At 40.2% G+C, this 15,961-nt stretch overlaps 3 protein-coding genes across 3 annotated transcripts; 2 read left to right on the forward strand and 1 right to left on the reverse strand.

The window, feature by feature from the left end:
• Positions 1-2,245: 2,245 nt before the first annotated feature.
• Positions 2,246-11,791, forward strand: unc45a (unc-45 myosin chaperone A). Its single transcript, XM_015028466.1, has 19 exons — positions 2,246-2,394; positions 2,497-2,689; positions 4,693-4,868; positions 4,951-5,040; positions 5,170-5,337; positions 6,068-6,236; positions 6,311-6,481; positions 6,704-6,875; positions 6,966-7,266; positions 7,348-7,442; positions 7,533-7,674; positions 7,808-7,948; positions 8,073-8,200; positions 8,276-8,342; positions 8,758-8,871; positions 8,955-9,070; positions 9,470-9,587; positions 10,420-10,575; positions 10,653-11,791. The coding sequence occupies exons 1-19, from the start codon at positions 2,371-2,373 to the stop codon at positions 10,947-10,949; spliced, it is 2,838 nt and encodes a 945-aa protein (XP_014883952.1). The 5' UTR covers positions 2,246-2,370; the 3' UTR covers positions 10,950-11,791.
• A 70-nt stretch (positions 11,792-11,861) lies between these two features.
• On the forward strand, positions 11,862-13,872 carry rccd1 (RCC1 domain containing 1). Its single transcript, XM_015028467.1, has 8 exons — positions 11,862-12,137; positions 12,256-12,471; positions 12,567-12,726; positions 12,811-12,932; positions 13,017-13,121; positions 13,260-13,415; positions 13,498-13,527; positions 13,609-13,872. The coding sequence occupies exons 1-8, from the start codon at positions 11,951-11,953 to the stop codon at positions 13,821-13,823; spliced, it is 1,191 nt and encodes a 396-aa protein (XP_014883953.1). The 5' UTR covers positions 11,862-11,950; the 3' UTR covers positions 13,824-13,872.
• A 36-nt stretch (positions 13,873-13,908) lies between these two features.
• Positions 13,909-15,623, reverse strand: cib1 (calcium and integrin binding 1 (calmyrin)). The gene is made up of 7 exons (XM_015028468.1): positions 15,445-15,623; positions 15,088-15,122; positions 14,895-14,994; positions 14,607-14,760; positions 14,401-14,519; positions 14,202-14,290; positions 13,909-14,118 (listed from the first exon to the last, which is right to left on the reverse strand). Exons 1-7 carry the CDS (start codon positions 15,493-15,495, stop codon positions 14,097-14,099), a joined length of 570 nt encoding a protein of 189 aa, XP_014883954.1. The 5' UTR covers positions 15,496-15,623; the 3' UTR covers positions 13,909-14,096.
• Positions 15,624-15,961: the final 338 nt, after the last annotated feature.

Here is a 15,961-nt window from a genome sequence, read left to right on the forward strand (position 1 = left end):
TGACCTTACACTTCAATAATTAATCGGAAGATTGAATCGGAAGCATGAGCAAATTTTTTTTTTTTTTTTTTGCTTTTAGTCCAGTCACAAGAGACTGATTATTTTTAATATGACGTGCAAAAACATTCAAAGTGTAGTGTTGAAGCTGTATCACAGTGTTATTATGTTTGGCCCCAGAGAACACACCAGTGGTGACAGCATAATCTCTTGCAAAACACTTTGTTGATAAGAAACAAATGTTTACCCAGCTGCTTTAGTTTGAGTTTAAAAAGAAATATGAAAATTCTTGAATCCCTGGTGCCATCACTAAGGAGCAGAGAGCTCCTGCAGATCTGCTATGATCAACCTCTTACAGTTCAGCCTAGGAAACATGAACTGACTGTCTAGGCTGCCCAGTCAACAAAGGTGCCACGGTAATGTTAGAATCTAAACAGGTGTAACTGAGCATAACGCCTGCAGGGAACCACCTGGTCTCCAAGACAACAGAGGACAAACAACATAGTCTCTGACTGAGAGGTCCTGGGGGACTATGAGAAATACCAAACAGGAGCCTTCCTGGTAGCCTTGCAGAGCTCAAACTATTATATGTGATATAAAGCACTTTTATATCACCCAATAGTGTTATAAAGGTAAATAAGATCTGTTGATATGTTTAATACATTCTGTGATGCATTTATGTCCCTACAGGAGCAGAGAGACTATTATTTTTTTTTTTTTAGCAATAACCACACTGTTATGTTATCATGGGAAGCTTTTTTACCATCATAAGGGGTAATATACAGTTACTATCATGAGTGTGACAAATACATTTTTGATGACGATGGCGATGAAAACCAGAGATATGATTAGAACATTAAGACCAATAAAAAAATTTTTTTGCAGAAATGTCAACCTGTTAAAAAGTATGTTCATATATTATACAGTATGTGCACTCAGTAGTTAGTAATTGCTTTGCATTAAGTTCTACATCAATGTAGCGATCAGCCTGCATAATTGCTGAATTTGTAAGAAAACCCAGGTTCCTGTAACAGTGGCCTTCAGCGTATCTGTATTGTTAGGTCTGTTGTCTCTTATTTTCCTCTTGACCACACCCAACACGTGATATGATACCCTGGTCAATGCTGTAAGACTGTATGCCCATAAAGCCATAAATTGTGGCTTTATGGGCAGTTGCCAAGTCCTGCTGGATAATAAAATTAGCATCTCCATAGCTTGTCACCAAATCTGTCTATCCATCTGTGCATTGGCCTGTTCATCCGGGCCAATGCACAGATGGAGGTATATAATGGGGCATTATATAGCTTCTGGGCTCCAAATAGATGAGCCCATAAGGTATATAATGCCCTAAGATCACTTCAAGCCACTTGTCAAGCAACAGTCAATAACATGGCTCCCTAAATCATAACTGACTGAAAAAACTCAACACAGGATCAAGCATCTAGGATTCCAATGCCTCTTTGCTGTCCTCCAAGATCCTAGACCCTTGAGGTCCAAAACAAATGCAAAGTTTCCTTTATCTGAAAACCTGGGCACATCTGTGTGTTGTGACTCTTGAAGTACTAACTCCAGAAACAAGCCAGGTACAAAAATGCTTCAATCCCTGAATGGACCTTCCTTCAACTCATCTCAAGCCTGTGGTTTTCCCTGTTACTTGTGCAATTCTTTTCTGCTGTAGTTTTTCCTTCCAGTCAACTTTCCAGTTGCACTTTGGGAACAGCGAGCTTTTCCAGCAATGGCCTATTGTGGCTTACCTTCCTTGTGAAGAGTGCCAATGTACTCTCTGCTGGACAACTGTCAAATCAGAAGTGCGTAATGAATCGATAAAATACGTTAGATTGCTTTTTTTTTCTTTCCGAAACAAACATAATTTATCTTATTCTGATTTGATAATTATATGCTCTTCCCTTGTCACAAAGAAATGCTTGTGTCTTTAGAAATACTATTTGATTGACAGGGCTGTTATTATACTGTAAAGCATTTAACTAACCAAGTATTTCTTTGTTATGACACCTAAGATGCTAGAATCTGTACTTATACCTTGCTATGCATTGTTGTTTCAGTTAGGTTAAAACACAAATGTGGCTTGATGTAGCTATCTTTGTATGTGTGCACCAAAGAAAACCACAAAGTTACCATAACCAAATAAAGTAGAGCAGGAGACAGGAATGATTTGGCTGCCTTCTTCCTTTTATGGTAAAGCGGCGTAGGAGGGGAGGGGCGTGGTTTGTGCGTAAACGTCACGAACGTGCTACGTACTCCAGGAAGCGCTGGGAGATGTTAGGAGTTTGCACCGTACGTGATAATATGAGCGATATTTGAATACAAATTCAACATATAAAGTCACATCGTGCTGTGTATAATTAGTCAAAGATGAGTGAAAGTGAAAGGCAGAAGGTAAGGAAGCTGCAGTGAGCCGTTCGGCCGATTTTTATTTCATTCAGCATATTTTGGATAGCTTTCTGGGAGTCCGTTGCTCACCTTTGCTGTTGAATCCAGGACCCCGCAGCCCTTAAGGAGGAGGGGAACACCCTTTTCAAGGCGGGAGACATGCAGGGAGCTCTCTGCTGCTACACCAAAGCGCTGAAGCTGACTGACAGCCAGGCAGACAGCGCTGTACTATACCGCAACAGATCTGCCTGCTACCTTAAACTGGAGGAGTACAGCAAAGCAGAGGCTGATGCCTCCAAAGGTCCGACTATTCTATTCTATTCTATTCTATTCTATTCTATTCTATTCTATTCTATCACATGCTGCTTTAAAACACTATAGTGTCGCATTGGTATCTATTGCAAAAAATTGTAGGTTTTCAGCTTGTTTACAAAGCATTCATTCAGCCTGCTAGAATTAATTAATGTCCAGACTTGAAGGTGACCACAAGCCAGGTTGCACTGTTCAGTACTTATTAAGAAGGTACTACAACAATGGATACGTTTTCAATGTACAAAACAATAGATAACTATGAAAGTGAATAAAAAACAAGGAAAAAACTAAACATATGAAGGTATCCAAGTACACTGAATTGTGAAAGACCACCCATTAGTTCTTTAATTATCATTGCAATGGGTTAGTTAGGAGAGAGGTGGGGTAAATCTTGGACAGGTTGCAAGTACTTCACAGGAGACCAAGTACACACTTGCACACTCCACCAGTTGACCTGACAATGCATACTTTTGGACTGCTTGAGAAGACTGAAGTACTGTGAAATAAACTATGCACATGCGGAAAGGACAGAGAGACCCCAAGTCAGAATTTGAACATAGACCTTCTTGTTCTTGGTGTAAACAACTTATAACCTCCAATAAATATGAGAAAATGGGAGCAAAACATGGAGGTTTTTGTCTAAAATAAGCAACTAAATCAGTGTAGGTCAGAGTAAGTCAGAGTAGTTTAATACCTTAAAAACCTATGCATTTTCAAACCTGGAATCATTTTTTTTAGGTCCCTATTGAATGTTTTTTGTTTATTTTGTTTCAACTTCACTTCACTAGAGCTGAATAATAAAATCTGATCATCACTGCAGGTTTAATTTATTTATTTGTTTTTGTCTTTTGAGTGAAATGGCTCAGGATTGTCCTGAACACACATTTGAACACTCCTCAGAGGAATGTGTAGGATGGCTATGTTAAGTACACAAGCTGCCCGTCCCTATGCCTGACTTTGTCTTACTGTTTTCACTTTGCCTTCTAGAAGCAAAAAAGCCAACAGTGGCAATGATGCCCTCATTGGAGGTACAAGGAAGTAAGATTTTCCTTCTCAAAACCTCCGTTAAACTTTTCAAACATAAAGTCCTCCCTTAGAAACTGCACTGTCTTTATTATTTATAGTTTTATTAATGTTTCACAATGCAATGCCTCTAGCAAAAAACAATTCTAACGGAATGATGCATATATTATGCTCAGTATGACAGATGCTGGTTGTTATGTGAGTTTTGAAGATGACACTATGTAGAACCAATTATTTTAGCTGTGGAAACCTGTTTCGACAGCCACGTTAACTGGGCAACTGCCTGCTCAAATGAATTCAATCTGTATTCTAAGGATCCACTGTATTTGGAAGGCAATCATATTTCAAGTGTTATGCTCTGCTCTGCTCTTCCTGCTCTGCATGCCGATAATTTATTGGTTCTGTTGAACTGTTTCTCACTGCTGTTAATAGCCGAACCTGTTTTAGATCTCAGCTACAGAGATGTTCATGTAGAGTGATATAGCAGGTAAGGGGGGGGGGGGGACAAAGCGACTTAATTACTCTAGCAACTGATGTCAACAATAATCTCTTGATTGTATGTTTTCTTAATATCATATAGCCTTTAAAAACAAACGTATGACTTAATCTAATTATTGCCAGACATAGAGATTACCTTTATTATTTTATACTAACTTACAAAAGCTCAGTTAAGCTGTACATGGAAGCAACTAAAAATAACAGCAGATACATTTCAAAGTCGACAAGCTGCAATTACTTTATAAAATATTTGACTTACTATGTGGGACATCTGGATAGAAGACAACAGAGTCCACTGGACAAGCTTTAGATATTATCTGTATTATCTTCCTCACCCACTGAATCCAAGGCATCAAGTGCAGGTTTATGGGTTTTAATAGGACGTTAGACTATGTACTTTGAATTCTTATTTTAGTTCAGAATTTCATGTGGATATCAATTGTCGACTTTACTACTGTCTTCCCTTTTCAGCTCTTGACACGGACCCCGGCGACGTGAAAGCCAGGTTTCGGCGAGCTCAGGCATACCAGAAGCTCGGTCGGCTCGACCAAGCTTTCCTGGATACCCAGAGGTGTGCGCAGCTGGAGCCCAAAAACCGAGCTTTCCAGGACCTGCTCAGACAGCTGGGAGCACAGATCCAGCAGAAGGTGACGTGAGGCTGACTAAGTCGTGAGTCAGGGTCCCTGGTGAAACTGAAGCTAATTCAAATCTTCTCCCTTCAATCTGTAGTCAGCACAGCTAAACTCCACAGACGCTCGTGTGCAGCAGATGTTCTCCGTCCTCTTAGATTCCTCTGCTAAAGACTCCGATCGACAGAAGGTACAGATGGCTCGCATAGTCAGAGTAAACCGCTTGTCAATATATTCTGAAATTTCATTATTTATCTGTAAAAATGTGATTCACCAAAAAGTTTTTTTTTTTTTTTTTTTTTTTTTTTTTTTCTTTCAGGCAGCTCAGAATTTAGTGGTATTGTCCCGAGACGAGGGAGGAGCCGAGCAGATCTTCCGCAATGATGGAGTGAAGCTGATTCAGAAACTTTTGTCATCAAAGCAGGAAGATGTTGTCCTTTCTGGTCTCAGGACCTTAGTAGGATTGTGCACAGGACACCAATCAAGAGTAAGCGTCATTTAATTCTCTTCCTTAATTCTTCCTGCTAATTCTTTCCATTCGTTGAATGTGAATGAGAGTATACCAAAAGATTAACTCCTCATTTATCTGTTCAAATGTTTTTGTTCATTAGTTACCAGCAAATGTGCACTTTGCTGGTAACTTAAAGTAAAATCCATGGAAAAAAAGGTAATTCAGGTAAAAAAATAAAAATAAAAAAAAAAACACAGCTGGACAAATAGATCACAAAGGCCTGTCTCAAATTGTCTAAACAAAAATCATGATGATCCCCCAAACTTTGGAGGAAAAAACAATCAATTCCTTTACGGTGAAGTAAAATACTGATTGCCAGTTGCCTCAAACATTTATTCAGTTGTTGGCAATAAAATGTCCACTGCTATTTAATAGGTTTAGAGGTTTTATTGTATTCCACATAAATAAAATGTTTGCATCAATCTTTTTTTCCTTCAATAATTGGTCATAACCTAGTATTGATTTAATTTAGTATTTACTATTAGTATTGAGCCTGATTTTAACAAGAATTAGAAATCGTCTTAGATACATTTAAAAAAAAATGCTGAAAATAGAACATTTAGTTGATTTCTAAAATTACAAAAAAAAAAAAACTTCTGCTAAAGTTTCTCCACTGGACTGAGATGAAAGGAGACAATCTCTGGCATTTGTTCTTCAGACGATAAAATACGTGGCAACATGCTGACATTCACTGTTTTATTCTCAGACCATGGCGATCGTGAATGAGTTGGGAATGGAACAGCTGTGTGCAGTAATGGGGTCAGCAGCCTCCACTGTGTCTCTGGCTGCATGCCACCTGCTGCAGGTGATGTTTGAGGCTCTGACAGAGGGCATGAAAAGAGAGATTAGAGGCAAAGATGAAGCCATACTTCCTGGTGAGTACCTGGACTTGGCAACACTCTTGTGACGTTTTACCACTGGGGTAATTTTCTTTGTGAATTTGGCACAGAACCGTCGAAGGAGCTGCGTTCGATGCTACGCCACCTTTTGGAAATGATTCCAGCCCAAAATGTGTCCGGGCCAGGCAGAGACAGCGCCATCAACCTCCTGGTCAAGCAAGTACCCCGCAAGTCCCTGAAGAACCCTGACAACTCCCTCTCGTTATGGGTGATAGACCAGGGTAGGAAACACACCTGCATGTAAACAAGAACCCATATCAGTGCTTTCATGGATCCATAACTTTTTTCAAGTCACTCAGTTTATCTTTCTCTAATAATATTTGGTTTGACCACAGACATAAAAGTGTGTAAAAATTTAAAGGGGGCAAATATTTTATTCACAGCACTGAAGAATATTTACCAGAAGTTTTGTCTGAGACAAAGAACACTCTGTTCCTTTGTAGGGCTGAAGAAAATCCTGCAGGTGGCTGGGACTGTTGCTGAGCTCTCGGAGGGGCCGCCTCTCACAGAAAACACTCACATGAGCTGCTCTGTGTTGCTTAGCAAACTCTATGATGACCTCAAGAGCGACAAAGAGAGAGAAAACTTCAATAAACTTTGCGAAGAATACGTGCAGTGAGCCAAATCTTTCTAAAGCCTCTCCTGAAATTAAATCATTACATTCCCTAGAAAAAGAAAAATAATATATATTTTTTTGCTTGATAGGGAACACTTCAGACGGTCTGGCCTAGATGGCAAACTGCGTGCCATTCAGACAGTTTCTGTGCTCCTCCAAGGACCGAGCGATGTGGGCAACATCACTCTGGAAATGTCTGGGATGATGGACGCCGTTATCTCTCTCTGTGCTTCAGAAGATGTGACTCACCAACAGGTTGCCGTGGAGGCTCTCATCCACGCTGCAGGCAAGGCCAAGAGAGCCTCGTTCATCACAGCCAACGGCGTGGCGCTCTTGAAGGACCTCTACAAGAAGAGCGAGAATGACAGGATACGTGTGAGAGCTCTTGTGGTAAGTGTCGCAAACTGATAGAGGGAATAAAAACAATCTAGTGAAAGAAAAACTGACTGTATTGTGCGGGTTGCTATGCAGGGCTTGTGCAAGCTCGGATCAGCGGGAGGCACAGATTTCAGCATGAAGCAATTTGCAGAGGGATCCACGCTCAAGCTCGCCAAGCAGTGCAGGAAGTTCGTGCTCCTGATTATGCTTTTATCCTAGCCTAGCAACATATAGCAGTGGATTTTGGGTTGCAACTGTCCCATCTCTGTTCTTCTTAGGTGGTTGTGTAATGAGTCTCTTCCCCCGACGTCTCGCCGTTGGTCTGTGGAAGGTCTCGCCTACCTCACTTTTGACGCCGATGTGAAGGAAGACCTAGTGGAAGACAAAAACGCTCTGTTGGCCATGTTTGATCTGGCAAAGGTTGTACTGATCTTTTCATTTTCTGCATACAAGTGAAACCCAAACCTTTTTAAATATCTAAGGAGTCATGGAGGGATCTACTTACACCACTAAATCACATTCTTGCCGTGTGCTTCTGTTTGGCTTCATGCAGTCGGAAGATAAGACGGTTCTCTTTGCTGTGGGCTCCACTTTGGTAAATTGCACCAACAGCTACGATGTGGAGAAACCAGACCCTCAGCTGGTGGAGCTGGCCAAGTATGCAAAGCAGCATGTGCCTGAGGAGCATCCAAAGGTGTGTCACACTTGCTTCTTTTTAGGGACTGATTAGTTGCAATGCCAAACTGCTTTATATTTATTTCCTAATGTATCGTCACTTAAGTGCGATCATTTTGAATGTGAATGTGTTTTGCTGTTAGGATGCACCATCCTTTGTGGAGAAAAGGCTAGGTAAACTTCTGGAAGCTGGTGTTGTGTCAGCGTTGGTGTGTATGGTCAAACAGGAGAGTCCTGCCCTCACAGAAGCTTGCAGGGAGTTTATTGCCAGGTACTAACAAAAGAAGTAAATGTTCTTCTTTAGACAGTTTTTCTGTAGGTTTCTTGACACCCTTTGTCCTTGCAGGGTTTTCCTGGCTTTAGTTGATCGCCAGGAGGACAGAGGTCCACTGGTGGCACAAGGCGGAGGAAAGGTAAAACACAATAATACAATGCATATTTGCATAAATTGTGTCAGTGTATCAATTTGTAAGCGTCACGTTTCACCACAAGGAACATCAATATGTTTTAATTGGGATTTTACATGAGAGATTAACACAAAGTAGTGTTGAATTGTGAAAAAAGAAATATTTTCAAAAATGCAAACAAAGCAAAATCTGAGGATTTCCATGCATTTTATTTTCTTTATAATCTATAATTAAACGTACATAGACCGCACTTTTCACTTGTCATTTCCTTCTATGTTAAGTCCTTTTTCTACTTTCAGTTGATCTTTCACATAAAATCCCGTTGAAATACTTTTGCGAGTCAATGTATGCCCGCTTTAACCTGCACTCTAATCCAAACTCTGTGCTAAAAGGATTAATTATTGATCTTCCCTTTCAAAAGGCTTTGATCCCCCTTGCAACTGACAACACAGACATAGGAAAGGTGAAAGCTGCACAAGCCCTGGCAAAAATAGCCATCACATCTAACCCAGAGATTGCCTTTCCAGGAGAGCGGGTAAAAACACAAATGCAAAAGTAGATTTTATTATAACAGTGCAAACACTGAACGTGCCTTGAATTTTCCTCATGTTTTGGCAGATCTATGAGGTGGTGCGACCGCTCGTGAACCTTTTACACCTGGAGTGCACTTTACTGCAAAACTTTGAATCTCTGATGGCTCTCACCAACCTGGCCGGAATAAGTGAAAGACTCAGGTTGGCCACTAGGGGGAAGTGTTTCCCTAGAAATAAATATGCAAAGGCTGTTGGGATTACTGAAATCAATATGAGTTCATGTGGTTCCAGTTCAAATGTTTTGGTCTCTCTTTTTTTTTTTTTTTAAAGTTAGGATCACTTTATCTATTTCTGTACATAATTCCATTGTAGTCGATGCCCATTTTTAAAGTAGAATCTATAATGCCTTTTCAAATAGCAAACTCCCGTTAAAAGTTGGATTGTGCAAATCAGACACAATTGTTTATTGTTCTGTTCATTAAGTGACAGGATGATTCTTAAACTTTTTTGCTCTCCTTTAAGTTACATTGTACTTTGCCATGCTTGCCTTGATAGATTTTTTTTTTTTTAGAACCTTTCATTTTTATATTCTTTCCACAGGCAAAAGATCATCAAGGAAAAGGCCTTGCCAAAGATTGAAGGCTACATGTTTGAAGAGAATGAGCTGGTCCGAGCTGCTGCCACTGAGTGCATGTGCAATTTAGTTTTGAGTACAGAGGTAACACATATTTATCTATAACGCCATCATAAAAAGTAACCCCCAAAAGTGTTCATGTCCCTTAAACTTTTTCACATGTTGACACTTGACAACCACCAATGTCAACATATTTCACTGGGGTATTTTAGGAAGGAAAATCACAAAGTAGTGCGTTTCTGTGAAGTTTTGGCTGTGTTCCCTGCATAGCTTGAGCCGAAAAGTAGCGGGCGCAACACCAGTGTATAAAAAGGGGGAAAAGTAAATAAGTGTCCAGTTCTGAAGAACTAGAAAAGATGGGAATAGCCAGCACAATATAAAAAGGTTTGAATGTGAGCATTAAAGTTTTGCCCACATTTTTGGAGTGCTGGAGAGCCTGAGGAATTGTCTTATAACCTAACCATGGCTTAAGCTTCTTCATAACTTTCTCCTTGACCTGTCTGCCGTGATCCTTGGTCCTTCATGTTCAATAAAATTCCTCAACAGCTAGATTGATATTCAGATTAAATTACACACAGGGGGATCCTATTTACTCCTTTTGTGACAGGAGTAAATGTGATTGCTCTGGGTATTATTTAGGGCTCAAAGAAAAAATTGGAACTGAATACAAAAGCAAGCCACACTTTTCAGATTTGAAACATGGTGTATTTTCCTTCCACTCCACAATTATACACTTCTTTGTGTTAAAGTATTTAAAATTACATCCAAAGAATTAAGAATTTTTTTTAAATTATTTTACAGTTTATGTAAATACATAAAAAAAAGTAAAGCTGTTTTTGGGCTATACTTTCACAAGGCACCGTAAAACTAAATCTTAAGAACGGCTGAAAAATAAAGTTGTGCCGTTTGTCCTCAGGTGCAGAAGCTCTTCGTAGCCACAGGGAACGATCGCCTGAAGCTCCTCGTGCTTTACTGCGGAGAAGAGGATGAAAGGCTCCGAAAAGCTGCTGCAGGCACTCTGGCCATGCTGACTGCCGAACAGCCGGAGCTCTGCCCTCGAATCCCTGGAACTGTAAGAAAACCTTTACTGATGTATTCTTAAATGCTGCGCTTATTCTCTGCTTGACTCCTGTGCTTCATCCTTCCTAGACAACCCATTGGCTGGAGATTTTCCAGGCTCTGCTGCTCAGTGAAATATCTGACCTGCGTCACCGCGGCGTGGTCATAGTTCAGAACATGATGCAGGCGGAGAAAGGTCTGGCTGAGGCTCTTATGGAGAGTGAAGCTTTGGAGATACTCACTGTCCTTGCAAAGGGAGGAGAAGGCGCAGTAGATCCTGTTTCCAAGGTCGCTCAGAACTGTCTAAATAAAGCAGTGGAGTATGGCATCATTCGGAGCAGGGAAGACGGGATAGAAAAGGAAAAGGGCAAAGGAACTGAGCCCTGAAAAACACTCCTACAGAGTGTGAATGTGCCTTTTGGAAGTGAAAAGTGAAGAAATCTTAAATTTTTGCCTGCAGTGAGTTATTAAAAGGGCATCTCATCTGAGCAAAAAAAAAAAAAAAAAAATGGGGAAAAGCAATAGGACGTTTATTAAAGTGGGTTCTACAATTTCAGCATATAAAACACATGTGGACACAAATAACCTTTAATAGACACTTTAATACACTCAAAGTTTCTCCTTTCATGTTCAGGATGTGCATTATAACAAAAATACGCAATCGTTGAGGACTCACTGTTTACAGATTAGCACGCAGAATAAAACTGTTTTATTTTAGCTCATATTTCCTTTGTCTACATGCAGTTTGAGCATGGATCACAGGTAATCCGTTTAAGCTAAATCTTGTCAGGTAATTATTATTGTGATCTGATTAAATACTGCACTGGCAATGCATAGATGACTAACATAACAGCTAGCCAGCTGAAAAACACTCCGTTCTCACGTAATTGTCCAAAGCATTTCGGTGCGACTCCAATCGTTTGCCTTTACCTACATTTCTTTCAATAGCCTGATGCTGAAGCACGTGAAAAAGTTACTGTGGATACCGAGGCTGGTTCTCAAAGGGGGCCTATTGTTCTTGTTGGTTATTGATCTACTCTGTATTTGTTTTATCAATGCAAATCATGCTGTTTCCCTACATCCTGCATAGAAATGTACTATTTTTCCACCAGTTGAAATTGTCACTTTTGGTTTCAATTTTTGCCGAATCACTACATTCCTGGCGTGTTTTGTATTGTATCGTTTTTACTGGAGAGGTTGAAGATCATGAAAATAAACTTTCTGCGAAACAATTGCTGTGCAGTTGATTACGATTGTAAACCAAAAACCGCGGCTGTCATGTGGTTGCAGAAGCGCATGCGCAGTGCTTCCGGTTAGTTCCTGTTCAGTTTGGAGAATCCGCGTTGCGTGGGGCTTCCGAGGGGAGACGAAAGACTAAAGCGAGTTAAATGCGCTGGTTTGGGTTTGGCTTCAATGCGTTTGCTCAAATATGCGTGCCGGATAAGTCGGAAAAAGAAGAAAGTGGCAACGCTGTGGGGCAGGAGAAAGTATGTGTTCCCGTGGACCTGGTGAACCATAGAGGTAGAACTAAAATCAGAGCAAGTTGGAGTCGGAGAGCATCTTTGTTTTTAGATGGTAGGTTTGTCATTTAGAAAATACCTCGTCTGTAATGCATGTTTTAACAGATGGAACAGGAAGTGAGTGGCTACAAGCTTGCTGTGTTTTTTTTTTGTTTTTTTTTTTTATCCTGCAGAGGACAGTTGTGTGCGCTTGGCTGGTTTCTGTGCATCCATCTCCTCCAATGAATCCTTCAGTCCGGTTACAGCGAACACCAGTGGCTGTCAAGATGCAGCAATTAGTGAAACGCATCTTACCCTTGCTTTACCAGGCAGAATTGAATCCTGGGATCTGCAAAGCAAGGATAAGACCCCATCATGGAGCATGGAGATGACTCAGTCGCAGAACTCTGGTATATTACTTTTCGAGTTTGTACAACTGAGAAAGATTTGCATCAAATAGCTGCCCTGTAATTGTTTTTTGATTTTTTTTTCTCTTCTGATGTAGATGTGAATTTGCCATTGGTCCCAGGAGGATACATTTCCTCCAAACCCCCTATTTTCCGCTCCTTGTCTTCTCACCTCCAAGCCAAGAGCCTTGCACTGGGTGGAGAACATGCCGTCCTTCTGACTGCTGCTGGAGCTGTTTACACCTGGGGTCAGGGCAGGTAGAGCTCATACACTTCTGGGGATTCTGGTCTAAGCTCGCTTGTGCATGTTCTGGTTTGTCAGCAGACATGTTTCTTTAATAGCCATGGCCAGTTGGGGCATGGAGGACTCATCTCTGAGGAGGAGCCCAGGACAGTGGAGGCTCTGTGGGGGATGTCCATGAGGTCTGTGGCTGCAGGAGGCTGGCACTCCGTCTGTGTTGGTGGTAAGTTTTAAATCAAATAATTATATCACAGACCCCAAACGGAGAAAGGAAAAAAAAAAAAAAAAAAGATTTATTTTATTTCAGATGGAGGTGACCTCTATGTGTGGGGCTGGAATGAAAGCGGTCAGCTTGGACTTCCATCACGTGGTTTGAGGAAAGCTTCACAACAGAAAAGTGATCAGCAAGCAGGTTTGTCAGAATGTTTCAGAAAGTAAAACCTTAAATCCAGCAGATTACCAACATCCGTCTTCTCTACTCGGTTGCAGTAAAATTCCATTTTCCGTTTGTTGCTCATTTAACAGTAATATCCTTCAATGCATTGAACAGGAGAACGATGCGGCAGTTTCAGCACATGTCCTGATGAAGAGCCACATGAAGAAGTGTTCATTTCAATCCAGGCATTCCCAGCTCTGGTCGATGTCAGTCCGTCATGCGAGATCAGTACAGTCAGCTGTGGATCCCGGCACACAGCTGCGGTAACAAGTAAGGAATACAGTTGAAGATTAAACGTCCTGCCAATGATTGTTTTAGAACGAGCAGCTGATATGCATATTTTCTCATTCAGCAACAGGCTATCTTTACACTTGGGGATGGGGTACGTTTGGCGCACACAGACATTTTTTAGACCAACCAGTTAATAATGAGCTTTCCTAACTCTCTTCTCTCGTGTTTTCAGGAGAATACGGCCAACTTGGGCACCAAACAACTTCCAGTTTAGACGAGCCTCAGTGTGTGGAGTTTTTCAGGAATGAGAACCTGCATGTCGTTGATGTGGTTTGTGGGTCATGGAACACTTTTACTGCAGCTGTCAAGAAGGAAGTACTTGGACTGGAAAATGTCCCAGAATTACCCCCTGTGAGCACCGGCAGTGAACTTTGGACTACATGCTAGGAAACGTCAACAAATACTTTAACATTTATGATTAAAATATGTTTTGTCATTTTTGTTCATATTTAAAGACACTTTGGGGAGCAGATAGTTTAACATTTTTTTATTCAAGAAAAGATAGAAAAAAAAGGAATACATTTTTTTTTCATTCATAAAACTGTTAAAGTGATAAAGTCAGAGGTAAATATAATTTAAGGAAAGTGACTAAAACTGGTTTTGCTTAAAATGAAATGAAAATGAAAGACAGATACATTTCCACTGCATAGTAGTAAGTCTTCACAGCACAATCTTGAAAGAGCTGTGGGGAAATTAAATATCAGGAGTGAATAATAATAATCAGTGAATAATGAACATTTGCAAGGCAAATGCAACGAGACAAACCTGACAAAGTCTGGAGATCTTGAAATGACATGCTGAAACTCAGATAAGTTCACTGTCCCATCCTTGTCGATGTCAGACTCGTCAAGGATCTAAATGGGAAGCAAATGAAACCGAATGATGCCTCAGTGTACCAACTTGGAGAAACATGTTTTAATGCCCCAGATTTCCTCCTCATACTCCCGAAGAGAAGTGAACTCACGTTGCTTATGAGCTGTCTCATTTCTTCACTGGACAGTCTTGTGTCCTCTGTCTCACCGGTCAAGCAGTTAACCAACTTCTCCAGATCACCACAATCAAGAGTTCCATCGTCATCAAAGTCTAAAAATATATAATTATGTATATTATTTAATACAAACACTGCTGTCTGCCTACATAAAGTTAACCAGGTCAATCTATTTTATTTACCAAATATACGGAAAGCATAGTGGGACTTGATTTCGAGAGTGGCAGAGTCACTGAAGGCACTCAAAAGATCCAGGAAATCTTCGAACGTCAGGCTTCCATCTTTATCTTCAGATGTGGAGAATACTTGGCAGATTCTTGTCTTAAAAGGGTTGGACTGTTACAAGAGCAAGTTCAAAGGTCACTGCTTGTATCCTATATAATGCAAATTTATTATACAATCTAACAGCATGTAAACAAGAACTAAAAAGAAAACATTATTATACATGGTAGAATAATAATGATAGTCACCTTCAGCTCTGGTAGAGTAAGGATGACTTCCATTGGTACTCTGGGGTTTGGATGGTTTCTTTCATCTCTGTCTAGTAGTTCTGTGAATCTCCTGTGCGCACTAACGCATGAAAAAACACCAACAACTTAATCATGTATCGGAAGCTCTCGTAGTTTTAAATTACCTTAACGTGCATAAAGAATTGTCACTTACAGTAGAATTTCCTGTTTTGTCAGAAAGGTCAGCTCCTAAAATTTGATTGAAAGATTATTAATATTAAAAAAAAAGCCAACAATTAAAGAGAAATAGCTCCCCCTCAAGTTTCCAAGTCCTACTAGTGCCTTTAGTGAGCCATAGTAATATTGCAACAGTAAGCTTACAACAGGTGGAGAAAAATCAACGCCAGTTGAGGTTAAAAACTTATAAACAACTACTCTACTAATGCAAACTATTTTATCTGAAGTAGTTGCCTCTTTTTCACATTTTAAAACATCTGGCCTAGCTGTTACGTTTCTTCTCGCTTTTTCACGAGTTTAAAACAAACTTTTCTAGAAGTAAGTGATCATTTACCTGGTATTCTGAAAGCGAGTCCTTTGCCAGCTGACTTGCCGTTGTTCCCATTTTGAACTGTCAGACCAATATTTCTGTTTTTGTCAGTGCCGTGATCGAAAACGAAGCTAAAATGTTTGTGACCGTTCGGCCTACTTCCGGCTTCTTGTAAGCGCACCCTGTCCCGCCAGTGGTCCCGCCCCCTTTTGTCTACGTAACGGCTTCAAATGACGTAGCCTGTGCCTTACTGAACTTTTGTAAAAGTAAATAAATAAATAAATAATAATAATAAAATAATTATAAATATATGTGATTGTGCATTATTAATTACAGGCCGTACTGTTAACTACAACTAACAGAACAATAATAGATAATTAAACAAAAACGCAAGGATTACCTTCCCTGCTGTCACACATTATTTTAAATCATTTTACAGTTTTGTATAAACACAGATGCAAGCACCATCACCTCCATTAATACCCCCCTTTTTTTGTTGTGATTAACCAAATAGTCAAAATCCAAACTTTTTTTCTTGAAT

Source organism: Poecilia latipinna, unplaced genomic scaffold, assembly GCF_001443285.1.
Source record: "Poecilia latipinna isolate Pla-1442-1.1 unplaced genomic scaffold, P_latipinna-1.0 Scaffold125, whole genome shotgun sequence".
Lineage (NCBI taxonomy): Eukaryota > Metazoa > Chordata > Actinopteri > Cyprinodontiformes > Poeciliidae > Poecilia > Poecilia latipinna.